At 43.0% G+C, this 22,556-nt stretch overlaps 1 protein-coding gene and 2 long non-coding RNA genes across 3 annotated transcripts; 2 read left to right on the top strand and 1 right to left on the bottom strand.

Annotated features, from left to right (window-relative positions):
* The first annotated feature begins 977 nt into the window (after positions 1 to 977).
* On the top strand, positions 978 to 13,494 carry LOC146491355 (uncharacterized). Its single transcript, XR_014872596.1, has 3 exons — positions 978 to 2,428; positions 2,675 to 2,823; positions 12,737 to 13,494. It is a non-coding gene; the product is annotated as an uncharacterized LOC146491355 (long non-coding RNA).
* Positions 10,792 to 12,703, top strand: LOC146491356 (uncharacterized). The gene is made up of 2 exons (XR_014872592.1): positions 10,792 to 11,183; positions 11,260 to 12,703. It is a non-coding gene; the product is annotated as an uncharacterized LOC146491356 (long non-coding RNA).
* A 478-nt stretch (positions 13,495 to 13,972) lies between the features above and the next one.
* On the bottom strand, positions 13,973 to 22,103 carry LOC146491354 (uncharacterized). Its single transcript, XM_085152830.1, has 2 exons — positions 21,309 to 22,103; positions 13,973 to 17,772 (listed from the first exon to the last, which is right to left on the bottom strand). Exon 2 carries the CDS (start codon positions 15,820 to 15,822, stop codon positions 14,488 to 14,490), a length of 1,335 nt encoding a protein of 444 aa, XP_085008956.1. The 5' UTR covers positions 15,823 to 17,772; positions 21,309 to 22,103; the 3' UTR covers positions 13,973 to 14,487.
* Between the last annotated feature and the right edge of the window lie 453 nt (positions 22,104 to 22,556).

Below are 22,556 nucleotides of genomic sequence, written 5' to 3'. Positions count from 1 at the left end.
ACTCCACACAGAAAGGCCTGATGTTGGAATTGAACTCAGGACCTTCTTGCTGTGCGGCAACATATATATATATATATATATATATATATATATATATATATATATATTAAAAAAACTTATCTTAGCCCAATCTCAGCCGTCATATTTTTTAAATAAAGAACTTTAAGAAAACTGTTAAATTTGTATGTGCAGATGGTATTTGGCAACATTAAAGAGATCCTAGCAAGCAAGGCATACATGGAACGCCATAACCAAGTGGCTGGCATAGTGTACAGGAACATCTGTGCTGAGTATAACCTGGAAGTCCCGAGGTCAAAATGGGAAATGCCCCCAAGGGTGGAGGAGAATGACCGAGCTAAGATCCTGTGGGACTTCCAGATACAGACGGACAAAATGGTGGTGGCTAACCAACCGGACATAGTGGTGGTAGACAAACAGAAGAAGATGGCCGTAGTGATCGATGTAGCGGTTCCGAATGACAGCAACATCAGAAAGAAGGAACATGAGAAGCTGGAGAAATACCAAGGGCTCAGAGAAGAGCTCAAGAGGATGTGGAGGGTGAAGGTAACGGTGGTCCCCGTGGTAATCGGAGCACTAGGTGCGGTGACTCCCAAGCTAGGCGAGTGGCTCCAGCAGATCCCAGGAATAACATCGGAGATCTCTGTCCAGAAGAGCACAGTCCTGGGAACAGCTAAGATACTGAGCAGGACCCTCAAGCTCCCAGGCCTCTGGTAGAGGACCCGAGCTTGAAGGATAAACCGCCCGCAGGGGCGTGCTGGGTGTTTTTATGTATATATATATATATATATATATATATATATATATATATATATATATATATATACATATATATAAAGGTTGTAATCCTGGAAAAAGTGCAGGATGTCCTGCTAACTGTGGTTTACTAACTTTGCCTTTATCTGAAGCTATTTCATGGAAATACCAGTGATTACAGCAGCTTCAAGTAAAGGTAAAGTTAGTAAACCACAATTAGCAGGACGTCCCGCACTTTCTCCATTCAAGGCTCACAACCTTTAACTGCCTCAGTAATGTAATAGGTTTACCTTAGCTTATATACTGCTCAAAAGAAAGTATAGGACCAAGTCATTTAAACTTAGGTGATACTGATCTGGTCAGTTAAGTAGCAGAGGAGATTATTAATCAGTTTCAGCTGCTTTGGTGTTAATGAATTTAACAACAAGTGCACTAGAGGGGCAACAATGAGACAACCCCAAAAAACAGGAAAGGTTTTACAGGAGGAGGCCACATTTTTAACTCCTCATCTTTTCTTTCTTACTTTTCTTATTCGGTGGTGAAACCTGACTTGCTACGTGGTGTAGCTAGCCACCACGTAGCACATCATTATATACCAGCTATCCCAACTTCATTAACCCTACAGAAATCACTACTGTTTAGTTTTCTGTCTTCATTTATGCTGGAAGTGATAGCAGAGCTGTATTTTTGAATTTTTTCAGAAATCCCTCAGTCAGAACATGGTATATTATGTTTAGGTGGAAACTAGTGAGCTAACTTCCTGCTAACTTCTAACTCTAAAACTTATAACTTATAGAAACTTATAAGTTTCTAACTTATAAAATTTCATAAATTCTGTTCTCATGAACTCCTGGATTTCAAACTTAATTCGTGCACCTGGTAGAGCAGCCACACTGATCATTTTATTAAAGATGAAAGGATTTAGACAGTTTTTAACTCTCAGCGATGCCACAGTGTTCATTTGACTTTGGGACATGAAGTGGAGTTTGGACTTGGAAACAGCTAATGATGTCAGACTTAAAGACTGCATAAGCCAGTTTGAATGTTAAGCTCACATGATTCAAATCCGTCCATGCCTCAGTGTCACTGTATACGGTAGACATGTTTTTTTCTCCATTAACTTTGGTTTATTATTCAACCAAATTAGTTTATTTCCCTTTGTGTGTTTGTATGTCACGAAAGAAAGCTTCATCTCAACATTAACAATGATTATTCACTAGTCTGTGAGTTTACTCGGTTGCCTGGCTAAATTAGTATAACAGCATGTTAGAGTACTCATCATTCTTTACTAACTTAATTTTCACTCTTACGTACAGTAAACATGTTATGTAATTTAGCCTAAAATGACTTGACAAAAACATGATATGTTAAGTGTGTTCAAAGATGGATTCCACTTTTGCTGTGATTTCCTAAATGCAGGATGAATATTATATTTTCTGGTTGATCCCACTTTTAGTCAGGTGCATTAGGGGGGCGCTAGTATAAATAGTAGCGGCCATCTGAGCGTCCCCGGATCGCGTACCTGTTGTTATCTCCTTTCGGTCACCTGACTTCCAGTGCTGCCTTAGCCTGAATTGGCAGTACTCGTGTTGATTGTTGTTCATGTTACAGAGATCATCTGCGGATTCCCTTCCTGAAGCCCCCATCGTGGCTGGTATGTGTTGATTTGGCGCATGTGTACATTATTTCACTCTGTGATAAACCAATGTTGTTTATAGGTCGTAGCTGCAGAAGCCTCCTATGAGCCACTCTGTTAATAAATCGAGTGACACAGTTTAACTGGAGGTGTGGGCCTTATTGGGCGTCCAGTAGCTTTACAGCAGGGTCGCTACAGCTTTTCTACGCTACGCTAACAGAAGTACTGCTGCTTTGCCTTTCCCCGTCTGTTTCCATTTGCAAGGGTTCTTTTTCCCTGCTGCTGCCAGCCTCTTAAGAATGGACATCGGCGTGGACAGCGACTACATACTACGGGAGTCCGCTGGCGTGCATGTTGACTGACTTAATGATTAAATTAGAATAGTCGGGCGGACGGCAATTTGGAACAATACGGTGAGTACATCCGCTCCAGATTTAAGGTTTTATTTAGTTTGTATGTCTGTGTAACCCATGTGAAATACAGGGCTGCAAAATCCCTTTTTGTAATCTAAGGCTATAGCCTGTTATTGTCACAAGGGGGTGCTGTGATGCAGTCTTGTGTTCTGACAACCTTGCGTCTAGTGTGCAGGAAGTATTACCTGTCTCTTCCTGTGAGATCTTCCCTCTGATGGCGGTCAAGTACGTGTCGGAGCGCATGGAAAAAGTATCTTGGTATGCAATACTGCAACCCGGTTAATGAGACCAGATTGTTTTATGTATAAATGCTAATAAGGTACTCTTTTATTAGGCCCCGAACTCTGACCACATAGGGAATAACGTCTGTCAAGTTATTTGTGTCTGGAAATCCCGGTGAGTCACGTGCTTTTGCTAGCTACCTGTTAAGTTAGATAATGTATTTTACTAGCCGATTCAGCTCAGAAACCTTTGAACAAAAACCAATCGGGAGCTATGAGAATCTGGCGTGTTGTTTTACTTCTCCTGTTGTTCTTTACAGTGTGTTATAAGTGTTGAATGCTTTGAGCTAAACATGCTAGATGCGATGCTAGCTGCTAATAGCTGTTAGCCACCCCACCGAAGCCATATTCCGATCGGGGAGCTATTCAAGTAGAAGCACTAGCTCTGTTTATATTAGAATGGTTATATCTTAATAGATATGAGCATATTTCAAGTTTAATAGTACTGAATTAAGTTACATTTGCTTGTAAGCCTTAAGGATGAATGTCATTTTCATTGCTATGACTGTTTACATTACTGTTTAAGCTGCTGATGTTCTTTGTTGTGATATTTTGATAAAATTGTTTATACTGGTACAAACAAGTTACTGTAACTCTTGTAACTTGGTAAAGCTAAAGGGAATGGCATTTGTGATTAATACATTTGGAAAAGAAGTTAATGAGCTCATGTTAAGAACACAAAATGGGAAAGAAATTGATTGTTCTGCACTGTTTGTGTAGATTGTTTTTTTTTTTTTTTGAACTACTAGAAGAATTCTGGAGAACCACTGACGGCGAGAACAGCCCAAATGAGATCCTGGATGATCGTGAAATGGTGTGGCCAGCCATGCGATCGGATTGTGGGATTTGTCTGAGAAACTGATTCAAGCAACCCTGGATTTCAGATAAGCCCTATGCACTACTTTTTCTACCCGGATAATAGGGTTTGTACACTGACAATTCCCCTACAGTACACCTGTTTGGGTTTTCAACGACTTTAAAGGACAATTCAGACTGGACAATTCAAACTTCACAACGGGAACACTTTAATCTGTTTCATTCATTCCAAAGAGCTCTGATACAGTTCAGTATAAATCTTCCATTTAAATGTCTTTATTGTTTTGTTTTACATGTATTCACTTTTAAAATGCACTATTAGTGTGCAATTTGGGTTATTGTGTTGTATATGTATATAAATGGTACTGAGGCAATAAAGGTCCCAGTTATTCACTTCCAAGCCAACTCCTTTTGTGAGTCTCCAAAACAAAACCTCCTTCTGAACCTAGTAAGATGTCTAGGGTCTCTATTTGAAGTGAGAGTGTACTGGTCCTGAGTAGAGGCGCTACACAAAACATGGCGAGCCAGCCAGGAGGTTTAATTCCCTTTATTTTTGGAAGTTGAGCAACTGGTGCTTTCATGCCGTTTGGGTCAAATCATTACATTTGTCCATGACATTCTGGTTGGAGCAATAAGACAACATGGATGTAATCCAAAGTGAAGGTGTCAAAGTACCTAACTCTGTCCTAGTAGGAGGGTTAACTGGTGATGAGATTGACAATGAGGTTATTGATTACTTAGGGCAGTTTGGTTCTATTGGAAGAGTAATCAAAGTAACCAGCACAGAGGCACAGTTTAAAAACACAGCCATTGTGGAGTTCCAATCAGGTGAACCAGTCCAGTTCCTTAAGGATAGCTTGCCTTGCAAAAGACAAAGCCATAACCCAAGTGTTGTCCATCATATCCAGCTTCTGTCTGCGCTGTATGCTGCAGACAGGGGTTCATGTTTAACCCATTCTTACCTAACTGAACTGAAAGGGCTTGCTAAACTGAGTGGTGCAGATTTTGAGAAGGTTTTGCTAGATGAGCTGGCCAGAATGAAGAAGTCCACTGAGAGTAACCCCACAGTTGGACCAAATGTAACAGTGCCTAATCAGAATCTGCAGCTCACTAGTGACACAGACCAAGATGAACCAGCCATCATAGAGCATCAAAGTCCTGTTAAACTGGTAAGTGATTTAACCCACTTGCCTGAGCATGACTCTCACTCATCCTCTCCAAGTGTAGAAGTGACTCCCTCGCACAGAAAAACCACTATCTACTTACCACCTGAACAGCTCACTACACCTGAAGTACAGAGAGTAGTAGTTGAGCATGTCATTAAGAACAATGAAATGCCTTCTCAAGGTCATGCAAAGCTCAGGCCCTTCTCGGGGAAAACCCCTTGCTCTACTTTCGAAGCTGATTATGATACGTGGCGCAACAATGTTGAATTCCACCTCACAGATTGTACCATATCTGACAAACATATGGTAAGGAAAATAGCTGAGAGCCTTCTTCCACCAGCTGCTAACATTGTAAAGCACCTTGGTCCTAACGCTTCTCCCCATGACTATCTCAGCCTTCTTGACTCAGCATATGGTACTGTTGATGATGGGGATGAGCTTTTTGCCAAATTCCTGAGCACAAACCAGAACTCAGGTGAAAAGCCTTCTGCCTATTTACAGCGGTTGCAGATAACCCTGAGTAAAGTCATTAAAAGAGGTGGCATCACTACAAATGATTCAGATCGCCAACTGCTTAAACAGTTTTGTAGAGGTTGCTGGAACAACAGCTTAATCACAACCTTGCAGCTTGAGCAGAAGAAGGACAAGCCACCTTCATTTCCAGAGTTGCTCCTCATGCTACGTACTGAGGAGGACCGGCAAGCGGCAAAGTCCAGCCGAATGAAACAGCACTTAGGCATTTCTAAGCCTAAGGCACATTTGAACTCCCTTGAAGTAGGAGAGTATGTCACTGATGATACAGACGTATCAGCTGTTAATGATAGACTAGTGCCTTTTGATGCACATAAGTTAGAAAGGAAACTTGCAAAGCTACAAGCCCAAGTGGCTTCACTAAAAGCATCAGCTATTGACAGTTCAAGCCAGAACTCTGACAAGCCAAATAAGAAAACCAAACCTAAGTTCAAGATTCTTCCTAAAGAGAAATCTGACCCAAGCGAGACTAAGCTCACTAAGAATCCACGCCCATGGTACTGCTTCAGGTGCGGCGAGGATGGTCATATTGCTCCCTCTTGCAGCAATGAACCAAACCCTGAACTAGTTGAAATGAAACGTAAGGAGTTCAACCAAAAACTACAAGTCTGGGAGGAACAGAATATGTCAGCTTTAAACTAAAATCAGTTTCTGGGGAGGGACTACCAGGAACTGAAAGTAATCATGAACGTCCCAAACCGGAACCTCAGAGCAAAGCATCTTCTCTCTCTCGTGCAGCACGACCCCAGATTAGGTTACCCAAGGGACTTGTAGGACAGAAATGTACAGCAAATGTTACCGTGTCGGGAGTCAATTGCAGTTGTCTCCTTGACACTGGGTCTCAAGTGACCACAGTATCCGCTTCATTTTACAACACCAATCTTTCAGAACATCCCATTCAGCCTATCAGTGGCCTGGATGTTGAGGCTGCTAGTGGCCAAAATGTTCCTTACTTGGGATACATACCCATCAGCCTTAAATTTCCAAAAAGCTTTATTGAAACTAAGCCTGAGGTTTCTAGCCTTGCTTTAGTAGTACCTGACCTACGCTCTAACTGTGACCTGCCTGTGCTGATTGGGACAAATGCACTTGATGTTCTGTACGACGAATATTGTCAAGGTAAAGATCCCAATGATTTGTCGCCGGTCTATGGCTACAGGCAGATCCTCCGTACACTCAAGGTCAGGAGAGAGATAAACCTAGCCGGAAACGATGGCTTTGTAACTCTTAAGGGCAAGGTGCAACATGTAGTACCTGCTCAAGGGAGAGTCCTCCTTGAAGGCTGTGTCAGATCCAGCAGTGCTGGTGAATGTGCCATTGTAGAGCAGCCAACAACATCCACCTTACCAGGGGGAATTTTTGTGGAGTGCTGTCTTGTCATTTTGCCCAAGCAGCATCCTCATAGGTTACCCATATGGGTGAGAAATGAAACTGAGCATGACATAACACTGCCTTCTAGGTGTGTCATTGCAGAGCTCCATAGTCCTTCAAAGATATATGACGAATCACCCATTTCAACCAAAAATGATGACACTGTGAAATGTTGTAATGTTACTGCACAGCCAGTTGATGAACCTGCTCACCCAGATTTGACATTTGACTTTGGCAATTCTCCCCTCCCGCAGGAGTGGAAAGAGAGGGTTACCCAGCGTCTAAGTGCCTATGCTGATGTTTTTGCCCAGCATGATTTGGATTTTGGACATGTATCTAAAGTGAAACATCACATAAACTTAAAGGACGAAGCACCCTTTAAGCAAAAGTCCAGGCCAATCCACCCAAATGATTATGAAGCTGTGAGGAAGCACTTGCAAGCACTCCTTGATGCAGGAGTAATCCGTGAGTCAGAGTCCCCTTATGCTTCACCGATTGTGGTGGTTAAAAAGAAGAATGGAGAGGTCCGTCTTTGTATTGATTATCGTAAGCTCAATGCGTTAACAATACGAGATGCGTACGCACTTCCAAACCTTGAAGAGGCTTTCTCAGCCCTTGCTGGGTCCAAATGGTTTTCAGTGATGGATCTCAAGTCTGGTTATTACCAGATTGAGATGGAGGAATGTGATAAGCCCAAGACAGCTTTTGTGTGCCCTTTGGGATTTTACGAGTTTAACCGTATGCCCCAGGGGATCACCAATGCTCCCAGCACCTTCCAGCGCTTAATGGAACGGTGTATGGGCAGCCTCAATCTGAAAGAAGTTCTGGTGTTCATAGATGACATCATCGTGTTCTCCAGCACTTTGGAGGAACATGAAACCAGGCTTCTACGTGTCCTTCAGCAACTGAGAGAATATGGGTTGAAACTTTCTCCCAAAAAGTGCTCCTTTTTCCAAAGTTCAGTGCGATACCTAGGACACATCGTGTCAACCAAAGGTGTAGAGACCGATCCTGAGAAGGTCAGAGCTCTCAAAACCTGGCCAAGACCCCAGACGCTCAGTGACCTCAAGTCTTTCCTAGGCTTTGCAGGGTACTATCGACGGTTTGTGAAGGACTATTCAAAAATTGTCAAACCCCTGAATGATCTTACCAAAGGCTACCCACCATACAGGAAAGGCAGAAAGGTGATACCTGGTCCTAGTGGATACTTGAACCCTAAAGAGCCTCTTTCCAGCCGTTGGACCCCTGCTTGTCAGGAAGCTTTTGAGGTAATCATAGAGAAACTGACGTCAGCTCCAGTGCTTGGATATGCTAACCCAAAATTACCATACATCCTTCATACTATGCGAGCACCTCTGGGCTAGGGGCAGCCTTGTATCAAGAACAGGATGGTGAAGTGAGGGTTATTGCCTACGCAAGTAGAGGCCTTTCACCCAGTGAAAAGCGGTATCCAGCTCATAAACTGGAATTTCTTGCATTAAAGTGGTCCATTGTAGAGAAGTTCCAAGATTATCTCTACGGGAACACATTCACGGTTTTAACGGACAACAACCCATTGACCTATGTTTTGAAGTCAGCCAAGCTTGATGCTGCCAGCTATCGCTGGTTGGCCGCTCTCTCCACCTTCGACTTTAATATTAAGTATCGTGCTGGTAAGAGCAATCAAGATGCAGATGGCCTCTCTAGGCGGCCACATGATACTGTGGATGATGACTATGCTTCTCTTGAAGAAAAAGAGCGAATGAAACACTTTGCTTCCCATCATCTCTCTTCTTCTCCCAACAGACAAGATGTGACAGCTGACACATTCAGTGTCTTGTGCCACCGTCATCTCTTAAGTGAATCTGACAATAGCCTACCTTCTATCACTTTGGTAGAGTCCCTTGCTCTACACACCGATGCGGTGCCAGACGTCTACGCAGATGATGGAACATTAGGTTGTTCTGTCATACCTACCTATAGTGAAGTAGAACTCCAACAACATCAGAGGTCTGACCCAATTATTGGGTATGTGGTCAACATGTTAGAAAATAGAGGTGAAGCAAATTCCAATCCTAACTCTGCATCCTTAGAGCTTAAACTAATGCTCAAAGAGTGGAAACAGTTGGAACTGAAAAATGGTCTCCTCTACAGAACCCGCAAATCAGGTGAAAATGGCACCTTTCAGCTTGTCGTCCCTGAGTCTTTAAGGTCCACCATTCTCACTTGCCTTCATGACGACATGGGGCATATGGGTTTGGAAAGAACCCTCGACTTGGTTAGGTCAAGATTTTATTGGCCTAAAATGGCAACTGATGTAGAGAGAAAGATTAAGTCTTGCGGACGTTGTGTTAGAAGGAAGACCCTTCCTGAAAGAGCAGCACCTCTTGTGAGTATTCAAACAACCCGTCCCATGGAACTGGTATGCATGGACTATTTATCCTTGGAGCCTGACAGTCACAACACCAAAGACATTCTGGTCATAACTGATCATTTCACCAAATATGCTGTTGCTATGCCAACAAAAGACCAAAAGGCTACAACAGTTGCGAAGTGTCTTTGGGAGCAGTTTCTGGTGCATTATGGTTTTCCTGAGCGCCTGCTTAGTGATCAGGGCAGGGATTTTGAGTCCCAACTCATTAAAGAGCTCTGTGCCCTAGCTGGTATCACGAAGGTGCGCACCAGTCCTTATCATCCACGGGGAAACCCAGTTGAACGGTTCAACCGAACTCTTCTTGGCATGTTAGGAACTCTACGAGACAAAGAAAACTCATTGGCGCGATTATGTGAAACCACTAACTCACGCCTATAATTGCACCAAGAGCGAGACCACCGGGTTTAGCCCATATGAGTTAATGTTTGGTCGCCAGCCGAGGCTTCCCGTGGATATTGCATTCTGCCTGCCAGTTAAAGATGGCTCTCCTACATCTCACTCTCAGTATGTGAGAGCTCTGAAAGCTCGCCTTCAAGAGAGCTATCAGATCGCTGCCAAAAACTCTCAAAAGGTTGCTGAACGGAATAAACGCCGTTTTGACAAAACTGTCAGGGAGTCAACTTTGGAGAAAGGTGATCAAGTGCTAGTGCGGAACCTGCGACTTCGGAATAAACACAAACTTGCAGATAAGTGGGAGTCAACCATGTACAGAGTGGTGGAAAAGATGGTAGACCTACCTGTGTATGTTGTACAGCCTATGAATGGAGATGGTCCTATTCGAACTCTTCACAGGGATCTCTTACTCCCTTGTGGTGACTTATCTGAAGCTGAGGAAGTTGACCAGGTCAAGCCAAAGAGTTGCAGGCCAAGAACGAGGCGCAGTCAGCCTCTGTTACTGGAGGAGCAATCAGAATCTGAAGATGACTCACCTGTCTATCCTAGGCAGTCTTCTGTCATTCCTGGAAAGTTGGTTCAGGTGTTTGAAATCCCGAAGAGACGACAGCAAACAGAAAAAACAGTACCGGAGGGTAGTTGTATACCAGCTATGCCAGCAGACTGTGTAAACCCTCAGCCTCAGGATGAGCCTTGCAGAGGCAGCTCCCCTTTGCTGCCTGCAGAGCCTGTAGGGGTACCTCCTGAAGTAGCTGAAGGAGAGGAGCCAGATGTTGTGGCTGAGCAACTCCCTACTGAAGACGATGTAACTTTACCAACTATGACTAATCAAAAATCAGCTGTGGCCGAAGACAGCATTGATGTACCGTCCATTGAGGTAGAGGCTCCTATAGCTATGGAAACCATTGATCTGAACCCACAAACCCCTGAGGTAGCTCTGGAGCATAAGGAAACTGTTGAAAGTGCAGAAAAAAATGACCATGTTGAGTAAGTCGGAAAGGACACGTTGACCACCAGGGCGCTTCCATTATCCTGAGTTGGGAAATCCCTTAATTTCCTTTGCGCAGAGCCTCATAGAGAGCTTTAACCAAGCACTTTATACAATAGGTGACTATGAGAGTTCATCTGTAGACCACAGCGTGACGCATGAAGGGGCTCATGCTGGGTCAAAGGGGGAGGGTGTAACCCATGTGAAATACAGGGCTGCAAAATCCCTTTTTGTAATCTAAGGCTATAGCCTGTTATTGTCACAAGGGGGTGCTGTGATGCAGTCTTGTGTTCTGACAACCTTGCATCTAGTGCGCAGGAAGTATTACCTGTCTCTTCCTGTGAGATCTTCCCTCTGATGGCGGTCAAGTACGTGTCGGAGCGCATGGAAAAAGTATCTTGGTATGCAATACTGCAACCCGGTTAATGAGACCAGATTGTTTTATGTATAAATGCTAATAAGGTACTCTTTTATTAGGCCCCGAACTCTGACCATATAGGGAATAACGTCTGTCAAGTTATTTGTGTCTGGAAATCCCGGTGAGTCACGTGCTTTTGTTAGCTACCTGTTAAGTTAGATAATGTATTTTACTAGCCGATTCAGCTCAGAAACCTTTGAACAAAAACCAATCGGGAGCTATGAGAATCTGGCGTGTTGTTTTACTTCTCCTGTTGTTCTTTACAGTGTGTTATAAGTGTTGAATGCTTTGAGCTAAACGATGCTAGATGCGATGCTAGATGCGATGCTAGCTGCTAATAGCTGTTAGCCACCCCACCGAAGCCATATTCCGATCGGGGAGCTATTCAAGTAGAAGCACTAGCTCTGTTTATATTAGAATGGTTATATCTTAATAGATATGAGCATATTTCAAGTTTAATAGTACTGAATTAAGTTACATTTGCTTGTAAGCCTTAAGGATGAATGTCATTTTCATTGCTATGACTGTTTACATTACTGTTTAAGCTGCTGATGTTCTTTGTTGTGATATTTTGATAAAATTGTTTATACTGGTTCAAACAAGTTACTGTAACTCTTGTAACTTGGTAAAGCTAAAGGGAATGGCATTTGTGATTAATACATTTGGAAAAGAAGTTAATGAGCTCATGTTAAGAACACAAAATGGGAAAGAAATTGATTGTTCTGCACTGTTTGTGTAGATTGTTTTTTTTTTGAACTACTAGAAGAATTCTGGAGAACCACTGACGGCGAGAACAGCCCAAATGAGATCCTGGATGATCATGAAATGGTGTGGCCAGCCATGCGATCGGATTGTGGGATTTGTCTGAGAAACTGATTCAAGCAACCCTGGATTTCAGATAAGCCCTATGCACTACTTTTTCTCCCCGGATAATAGGGTTTGTACACTGACAATTCCCCTACAGTACACCTGTTTGGGTTTTCAACGACTTTAAAGGACAATTCAGACTGGACAATTCAAACTTCACAACGGGAACACTTAATCTGTTTCATTCATTCCAAAGAGCTCTGATACAGTTCAGTATAAATCTTCCATTTAAATGTCTTTATTGTTTTGTTTTACATGTATTCACTTTTAAAATGCACTATTAGTGTGCAATTTGGGTTATTGTGTTGTATATGTATATAAATGGTACTGAGGCAATAAAGGTCCCAGTTATTCACTTCCAAGCCAACTCCTTTTGTGAGTCTCCAAAACAAAACAACCTTCTGAACCTAGTAAGATGTCTAGGGTCTCTATTTGAAGTGAGAGTGTACTGGTCCTGAGTAGAGGCGCTACATCTGGATCTCTTTTTTTTGGAATATATTATAATTTTCTGGCCCTGCGACAGACTGGCGACCTGTCCAGGGTGTACCCCGCCTCTCGCCCTATGACAGCTGGGATGGGCTCCAGCGCCCCCCGCGACCCTGAAAAGGATAAGCGGAAGCGAATGGATGGATGGATGGGATTATAATTTTCTTTGTTTCTTTTATTCAGATGCGGAGGGCCTGACGTGGAGGAGACTGGGGTGCCTTGGTGGTGGGATCCTTTGAGTATTACACACCTGTGTTTTTAGTTCATTAGTGTGAGCCTGTGACAGTGTGCTGCACTTGTGTATCGGTGAGTTTTCCGGTTTTTTGAATGTTTCTGTGTGTGGCATTCCTGTCCCTCCACTGGTAACCCCCGGCTCTGAATACTTTTTAGACTATTTGTATATTGATATGTATGCTTGTGCTTTTATATGCTGTTTTAAATTATTATTAATAAATTGTCAACCTGTTTTATCATTGAACCACGTCTCTGTATTGAGTATAACGAACCGAAGTGCCTTCCTGGTGATTAGTATCATCTTGATCCAGTACTCTCTGGGTGAAATTCCCAGGGTGGCGTTGGCTGTTAAATTGTGAAGAGTATTTATTCCGTCCCCACCTCCTGCTGCCACACAAATGTATGAGTGCAGCATCATTACTTCTTGGAGGTGTTATAAGAGAATAAGTTATAGAAAACACTGAAGTTAAATCACAGACAGAGAATGAAGCACAAAGCTCAATCATGCACATACCCTTCTGAGACAGTATTCTGGAAAAGGTATAAAATGTCACTCTGTGTGTGTGTGTGTGTGTGTGTGTGTGTGTGTGTGTGTGTGTGTGTGTTTTATGTGTACAGATTTTATTTAATTATTACTCATGATATAACATTGTCCAGACATGCCCTGTAAGGACATGAGGAGGAAACGGTGACAAAAGGAGCTATGTGAGGCTCCTAAAGGCAGGTGCATCCCTCCCCATCTGGATTAAAAGAGCACAGGTAACAATAACACACGTAACCAGTTGTTGCATTGCAGACTTATTCAAGTATAAAAACAATAATAAACACAATTGCAATGTTGGGTCTAAAATCAGACCCCGCTGATTCCAGAACTTATTCCCATGAAAGAAAGACAAGGCAACAGCGATCGATCTTTTTACTTGCAAGGGGGCCCTTGTCCGTACCTCAGTACATCACAAAATGACCTCCTCGACTGGCCCCTCTTGCTCCCTTTTATTGACAACGTTCACACAATAAACAATAGTTTACAACACGTACCTTCCCCCCGTAACCCCCCTTGGTTACAAATGACAAGGCACTGTGTGTGTGTTATGTGAGAGAGTGTGTGTGTGTGTGGTGTGTGTGGCATGCTGCTGATCAAAGGGTCATATAACATAAAAGCACAGGAACACCCACGCACAGGAACATCCTTGGTCGTAAAGAGGGCAATCTCCCCTCACCCTAGATAACACAATGAAGCCATACAAAGGGGAGGAAGTTTACCACATCAAACAGACCTTCACAGAGGGTGTTCCTGTGGTCAGAAACACTACTGCCCCCCCTCCCAGAATCCTAAGGATCTGGGGAGGGGAGGACAGAAGGGATTCTTTAAACCTATGTAACAAATGGCAAACATAAAATGACAATATTTAATAATTCACCCTGACATTTCCCTCCTGTTTGTCATTTTATGCTCCAAATTATTCCTATGTAATATATTCTCAGCCATGCACCTCTTGCTTAACATTTTCAGCGCAGGCGTCATTTACACACAGGCTTCTGTCGTGTCAGTAATTTCAGTCATGTCATATTGTTGCAAAAGTACATAATTAACAAATGTATTGGAAATCATCTTAGTCAGCATTGATCTTATACAAGGTAAAATGCATCCTATACATAAGCAATCAGTATCAACAACACAAAAACAGGAGTTAATATTTTCAAAGAAGATGCCACCAAGGACCAGACATTAACCATGCTATCCAGCCTTGTGGCTCATCTACTCCTGGTGTACGATTCATCATGTATTTCTGCAATGTGGTTAAATTCTGCAGTGCTTCATAAATGTCTCCTCCACTTGTATATCCATCGGGTATGAACGTACAACATGTTTCTCCTATCAATTTGCATACTCCTCCTTGCGATGCAGTTATTAAATCCAAAGTCAGTCTGTTTTGCAAAACCATTGTCCTTATAGCCTTTTGCTCTTCTGCTAAGGCTGTTCCAAGGGTCTGGGTCCAATTTATGTGCCTCAGTAGTGCATATCTGTTGATTTCTACGTGAGTTCCAACTTTCCCGACCCCGATCCATGGAAACAATCCTTGTAAAAACTTGGCTCCGGGTCCCCAGATTCGAAACTCCCAGGGGACCTCACTTAAATCCGTGAGCCTTGTGCTTGCACTCTGTACGTCTCTCTTTGTCTTCGATCCTGGATGATGTTCAATTCTCTCCATGAAGAAAACATGATCAGACAATTTCACGAGTGCACATAGACCTCCCCATTTTGCTGGTAAAGATGGGTAAGCCTTGTGTCCACATAAGAAATACCAATCTGCTAACACCCTCGTACCTTTAGATGTTGGTGCGATCGTTGAGCATTTGGTCACATACTGTCTTCCCTCAGTAAGTGTCATTTGGTACGAGGGGTCAAATGCACAGTCTGCTGCTCGTTGAATTTCATCATTCACACATCTGGCATTCATCAGACACGTCAAGCACCTAATTCTGTTCAAACGAGGGCAAAAAGAATAGGTCTCGTTGCATAGATGCCATGGCAAATCCCCAACTTGGACTGACCCATTGCCCTTGAAGCACATAGTTAACTGGCCTGCTTCCAGTTTGTTTAACAGTATGATGTCTGGCAATGGATCAGGAACTTGGGGCCAAGCTAGCAAATCTGTCTTACCAGAGCAGTTCACCTTCCCAGCTACTGGTGAATCAATCCTCCCATTCAGGTTCAGGGGAGTTGAAAAATTGGCAGTGTTCCAAGTACGTTTTACTCCTGGATGTGTTGCTAAAGCAAGCAAACAAACTGTCTCGCTCTCCGTGATGCTATATGGCCACAGTCCAGAAGAATGTGTAGACAGTGGCATGTGTGCACAAGCATAACAATTAGTCTTGTTGTTTATGTGAGCGGTTGTGTTCATAAACTGCCACCAGTAGTTAGTTGAAAACCCATGCGGGTACTGGGTGTGATTTGCTCTGTCCCAATGCGCTGCTGTCATCCCACTCAGGGTCCACAGGCTCAAGAAGATGCACAGCACATTCCCAGCCATTCTGATGAGTACCTGTGGCTCAGTTGGTTTCTTCACCGGATTGAGACGAAGGGCCCTGGAGGCTTTCCCCCCCCTTTGTACCCGGTCTTCCTGCCACTTACTCCGAGCTGGCCTGGATGTGTGTCACCTTCTTGAAGTGCGCTTGATGTATCCATGTATTCCTTCCGGCAATCTTCACTGCTGTGGTCGTTGTCAGCAGCACCCGATAGGAACCTTCCACCGCGGACTGGACCAGCACTTCCTCTCCATGGCCTTATCAACATCCAATCTCCAGACTTCAGACTCTGCTCCTGCGGAGAAACAGAATCATCTGGCAGATCATTTGTTCTCATGACTACTTTACTTTTAAACATTTCAAGCATCTAATCTGCTAATATGCTCTCTCTTCTGTTTTTCTATCATCACTACAGAAGACTAGAACTCTAAATGCTCTAACATATATAATCTCAAAGGTTCAGACCATTCTCTGTTGGAGGAATCCTCATGTATATCTTAATTAATTCTATACAGTCTAACCATGTCCTGCCTGTCTTCCTAAGTCTTAACTTTACTGTTCTATTAGTTCTCTCTGCCTGCAAATGCAATTATTTTTTTTTTTAGTATTTAATAATCCTAGAGTGAGTATAAACTACTGCTGCCATTATCCCCCCTGTGGAGACATTGCAAAGCCCATGGCTCAAAATAGCAGCAGTCTTGTACAAATTATTAGGCAGTATTGGTTTATCACTCAGATGATAAACACCAACCTGCAAACTCGCTCCTTCTGTAAGTCACAACTGTTTTCCTGCTGTAGGTGAGTGGCCTACATGTCTGCTGATGTTGTACTGCCAAAATGTTAACACCATGTTTACTAAAGCTGCCTCTTTTGCGATGTTATCTGCAAAAACTTTCCCTAATGCAACTGGATCTTTCCCTCACATGTGTGCTGCACATTTACAAACGGCAATTCCACTGGTTAATAACACTGCCTCCAGCAGATTTTGCAAGAGTTTGGTGTGTTCTACAGGTTTCCCTGTAGAGGTTGTCACACCTCGTCTCACTCACTGCACTACAAGGAAATGTAATGTAGCAAATGCACACTGGCTGTCAGGGTATATTGTCTCTCTGCAGCTTTACACGTTTCCGTTAAAGCTAGCATCTCTGCTGCTAAAGCAAATATGAAACATGTTAGTTGTCCTGCACAGATAACTTTCTCACTGTCTACTACAGTAAAACGTGTTCTAGTCTGTCCCTCTGCTGTCGTAAAACTCAAACCATCAACAAACCAAACCTTTCCCTCAACGAGTGGCACAGCTATTAAGTCATCCCTCGACTTACACTTCTTCTCCACGTGCTCTCTACACTCATGAGAAGTGCCCTCTTCTTTCGTTGGCAAAAAGGGTTTGACAATTTCAGAATTGTGCACCACTTTATGGTTATGTATGGTTGTGAGAGTAACAGTAACATTAAAGACAAGTGTCTTGTAGGTGACAGAAATGTAAGTTTAGTCTGCAGTAGTAGACATCCACCTCGTGTGGAACCAACAATGTCAAAAGGTGAAATAACCTATTTCCTGAAACATTGTACAGCTTAAGCTGCTGCACATACTGATCTCACGCATGGAGGTAAAGCACAAGCAACTAGAGCTAATCTTTTAGGATAGTAAGTTACTGGCTTCACTTTTGGAACAAGTGCTGTTAGTTATTTTACAGTCACCTGGCATTTGTGCTGTTCACAGAACCACAAGTCCATCGCTGGACCTCCTCTGCGCTGTCACTCTTTGGAGCTTGGCACGCTCCCTCAGGTTCTCATGTTCCAACGCTCCTGGAAGCCCAGTAGCACAGCTCTCTGCGCGATGCTGCTGTGCTGAAGTTGATCTCTGATCCTCCTGAAGACTCTCTCCAGGCTTCAGCTTCCATTTTGTGGGCGATCCTCTCAGTCACTCCTTCTCGTTATGGCACCTCACGACATCTACTAATTAAAAAATGACACTCCTCTCGCCACACGGCTTTTGCCATATGTCAACTCCCCAATGAGACATGTACAAGAATGTTGCACAGTCTCCCTAAAACAATCTCCAGGGTTTGTCCCTTGGAGCAGCTTCACTCCAAGCTGTAACCCTGTGTAAAAACATTAGTCGGCAATTAAATGTTTTGCTTGTTTAACTCCCAGCTTCAACCTGTATCCTAGAAGACAAAGTCTTAAAGTTAAAACAACCTCACATTTGCAACCAACTGCAGCTCGTAAGTGCAATAAAGTATTCAGCATCACAGAGACAAGTATCATTGCAGGTTTATTCTAAACTCATTAAACTCCTACTTTTTCCATAATTTGTTCCAAATCATTGAACATCTCAATGTCATTCCACATTGTAATCAGCGACTTTCCTTAAGTTTGTCACTCACCATGAGCCCAAATAGTGGTCAGATAACGAGCCTCATGTAACTATTCTGTAACCACTGCACATCTGTTCAATTGTCACTTGTCTGTCTGCTGAATCCTTTAGCACTCTTAAGGAAAAACAAACATTAGCCAAACACACGGTTCATCCTGGTCAGGTGTCGGCCATCCAGATTCCAGAGGAGCTGTGAAAAGTCATAAAGTTAACACTCACTGTGGAAAAGTAACAATGGTCTCATCACAGTATGTCTCAAACTGTATTAATTTCTCCCCTGTAACATTCACATTTTCTCCAACATTCTCTCAACAACACAGTGTAATTCCATCATCAACATATAGCCTGTAACTACAGTTTCCTTCACACAAAATCTCAGTAATCCTGTGGTAGAAAAACATAATTAAGTTGTGTCCTGCTATAAATCACATGATCAAATCACATGATTAACCATCTGCAGTAAAAAGAAATGTAAATGTTAGCGCTGCGCAGGTGTATACACTCTTTCTCACAATAATCTCTGTGAGCAACATAAGGTAGTGAATAACACTCCCATAGTAAATTCACAGACACAGAAAATTTTAAACTAAAAAGGTTAAATTTGCAGAGTTCACATAGTCATGTGACCCAAGTTTCCTCCTGTGGTCTCCTTCTGTTCCTGCAACAGAGACACACACAGAGATACATCCACACCTTTGTCAGGTGGGGGTTAAATTCACACAATGGTGTTAAGTCAGTCAGTCTTGTCAGCTTCCCCATTTATTTTAAAATTCTCACTCAGTGATTCTTTGCAGAATGTGGAAATTATCTTCGCATTCGTTTCCACACTCAGCAAATTGACGTCATTTCAAAAAGAAAAATAATTTAGACTGGATTTCCTCGTTGAATCCTTTTGGACAGGAACTTGTTTCCTAATTGTCCCAAATAAGTGGCTTTCTCCTGAGCCCATTTTAATTTTGGAGAAGCTCACTTTGCAACAGTTTTCTCGACGACGCTTCGGTTCTAATCGTGCAGATCTGCTTAAACAGAGATCATCAAACAAAACTTCAGTGCACCATGAAAGTAACAAAATAAAAGGAAATAAAGAAAATAAAGGAAAGGAAAGGAAAGAAAGGCCTTGTTTAAGTCATGACACGTGTTCTTCATGCCAGGGGGATAAATCGTAACAACCCAATTGGCAGGCTCAGCTTAGTAACAAAAGACAAATCAACAGCCAGTTTAATCTCAAACATTCATCCAATCAGCCATACACACAACATACAACATAACCCTGTTGTCTTAGCACATAAGTTTCTTCTCATGTAATTAAATGTGTGCCATGTTAAAACTTCTTCACACACCAGAAACTCACAATCAGCTCACTCATCTAAAACCTCTCATCAGCATTCTGTTTTTCTCCTCTATGATGTAACCATCTGTCCTCCTATAATATTCAGTCCACTAGTCTATGTATCATTTTCATCTCACTGGTGACTTGGACAAGATGACAAACAGAATCTCATGCTTAAGGTGCTGTCTGGTCTTCATGAGTATCATTTATTGTGTATATGTATGTAGGGTTAGTATAGTTAATGCATTTTCTGTATGTTTTCGTGTTCCTCTCTCATCACACTTTCATTATTCTCATCACTGCTTAAAACATCACACATCTCTCTCTGTTTTTTTTTTTTTTTTTTAAAACTGTACTTTTCCCCGAACAGAAAATAGCATTACAGCAGTTTCAGACTGAGAAACACCAAACACTCTTCATGTTGTCATTCATCCACACAACTATTTTATTTCTTTTTGTCCACTGGGCAGGTGATCTGCAGTATCATGTCTGCCCCAGCTGGATACCTTTTCACACACACCGTGACGTCAAACACTCACTTCTGCTTAGATCACAATTATACTTCATTAATTTCGACAACGAGATCTGCATCTCCATAGGGCAGGGTGTTATCACCTGGCCCTTTACCTGTGTATTGTGTCAGGGATGGATATGTGGTTGTAACGTTTGTGTTCACTAACTTTACTTTCTGTTTCCTGCCCTGCCTAGTCTGTCTTAGACTCGATGCTGCTTCTAATGCCTCTCCATACTCAGCCTTTAATTTCTCCTCCTCTGCGTCTGCTCTCTCACACTCTTCTCTGCCTTTCTTTCTGCTAACATTCTTGCTTCTCTTCTCTTTTGAACCTGCTCCAGCCACAACTTAGCAACTACTAACTGCAATTCTTTCCTCTGCTTCACTTTCCCTGTTTTACCTGCTACACTTACAGCTATTCTTTCAAGCACTTTACTCTTAACTTCCACTAATGTCCATTCAAATCCATATTTTTCACATCAACAACCTACATACTGCGTGCTGCCCGGTAAACCTTTCTCCAGAAATTTTACATCCCCTTCTAAGGCAGACTTACACATTTTATTCCCCATTATAACAATTCTCTTAAGTTTGCGGCAGGTAACACCTTACCTCAAAAATCCAGGCTATGTGTACACAACAGGTCACAAAATTACGTTAACACCGCTTAGGTTTCCTTCTGTGTTGCTGCGTACACCTACTGGCAATCACACACGCATATGTTCATTCACACACTTTTTAAGGCCTATAATCTTAAACTCTCTATACCGCGGCGAGCTCTTTCCTCCTTATATATTGGTGGAGAAACCATACACTCAACGCACTTATCTGCGGAGTCCCTTTTATTTTATAGAGCTCTTCCTCCTTTCGGCGGAGAAACCGTACCCTCCTTAAATAAATCAAAAAGATTAAAACAAAAACAAAAACACTGGCGGAGAAACCAGGCAGCTTGCGTCTACACGCACAGCTCTCATGGACCTGCGTCCGAAACGCACAGTCCAACGCACTCCCGTGCCCGCGTGAAACCGCGCAGCTACGGAGCCGTTTATTTCTTTAATAGCCTGCGACCTTCTCGCACGGCTGGCGCACTCACGTACCTGCGAGAATCCGCACGGTCACGTAGCCGCTCTCTATTGTTTTAGGTTCGCGTGAAACCGCGCAACCAGCGCTCCCCTGGACTCGCGTGAAACCCGCGCAGTCTCAGTGACGCATTCCTATCTAAAATTCCACATTCATTCACACGGTTACAGAGACGCTCTCAGTTTGCCTACTGTTGTGTTGCGTTTCGTTCACGGGAGAGTCCAGGATCCCGTCAGTCGCCGTCCACGAGGGGAGTTTAGACGCTATCTCGCCGGCCTGGTCGCGAATTTTAACACTCCAGGGCTTTATCAGGCGTCCTACGGCCTGGCTGTCGACAGTCTACGGCGTGTCCTCGCTCTCCTCAGTGTGCGGCAAAAATCTTGGGATCCGGCTCCGAAGGACCAAATAATGTTGGGTCTAAATCAGACCCCGCTGATTCCAGAACTTATTCCCATGAAAGAAAGACAAGGCAACAGCGATCGATCTTTTTACTTGCAAGGGGGCCCTTGTCCGTACCTCAGTACATCACAAAATGACCTCCTCGACTGGCCCCTCTTGCTCCCTTTTATTGACAACGTTCACACAATAAACAATAGTTTACAACACGTACCTTCCCCCCGTAACCCCCCTTGGTTACAAATGACAAGGCACTGTGTGTGTGTTATGTGAGAATGTGTGTGTGTGTGTGTGGTGTGTGTGGCATGCTGCTGATCAAAGGGTCATATAACATAAAAGCACAGGAACATCCTTGGTCGTAAAGAGGGCAATCTCCCCTCACCCTAGATAACACAATGAAGCCATACAAAGGGGAGGAAGTTTACCACATCAAACAGACCTTCACAGAGGGTGTTCCTGTGGTCAGAAACACTACTGCCCCCCTCCCAGAATCCTAAGGATCTGGGGAGGGGAGGACAGAAGGGATTCTTTAAACCTATGTACAAATGGCAAACATAAAATGACAATATTTAATAATTCACCCTGACAGCAGTGTTATAGTTCTATAACATGTTTCTATCATTGCTTTATTATGGATTAGTTGCAAGAGTTGTTAAGTGTGGATAATTAAATAATTGATTCAATAGCAAATTGGGCGTTTTTCTGAGATGGACAGCAAGTGGAGAATGATAGCTCAGATGAGGAGACCGAAGTAGAAAGAGAGACAAAGAGTGAGTCACAGGCAGAGCCTAGTTCAACACAGCCCTGCCCTCCAGCACTATCAGCAGCAGGAGCAGCAGTAACCCCTCAACAGCAACATTGTACCCATCAGGTAAAACATAGGCTGCATTTGCTTTGCATTGTCCCCACCTGATGACAGTGGTATAGTGTGATGCGATTCCATATTAGTTGAGTGAGTTGTTGTTCTTCAGCCTTTTTCTATGTGTCTGTTTTTAACTTTGAGCACTCGCCCCTTCAAACATCTCTGCACGGCCCTGACTTGT

Source organism: Neolamprologus multifasciatus, chromosome 23, assembly GCF_963576455.1.
Source record: "Neolamprologus multifasciatus chromosome 23, fNeoMul1.2, whole genome shotgun sequence".
In the NCBI taxonomy this organism is placed as follows: Eukaryota; Metazoa; Chordata; class Actinopteri; order Cichliformes; family Cichlidae; genus Neolamprologus; species Neolamprologus multifasciatus.
Note: the sequence above shows the minus strand (reverse complement) of the source record. Positions and strands in the feature narration are given on the sequence as shown.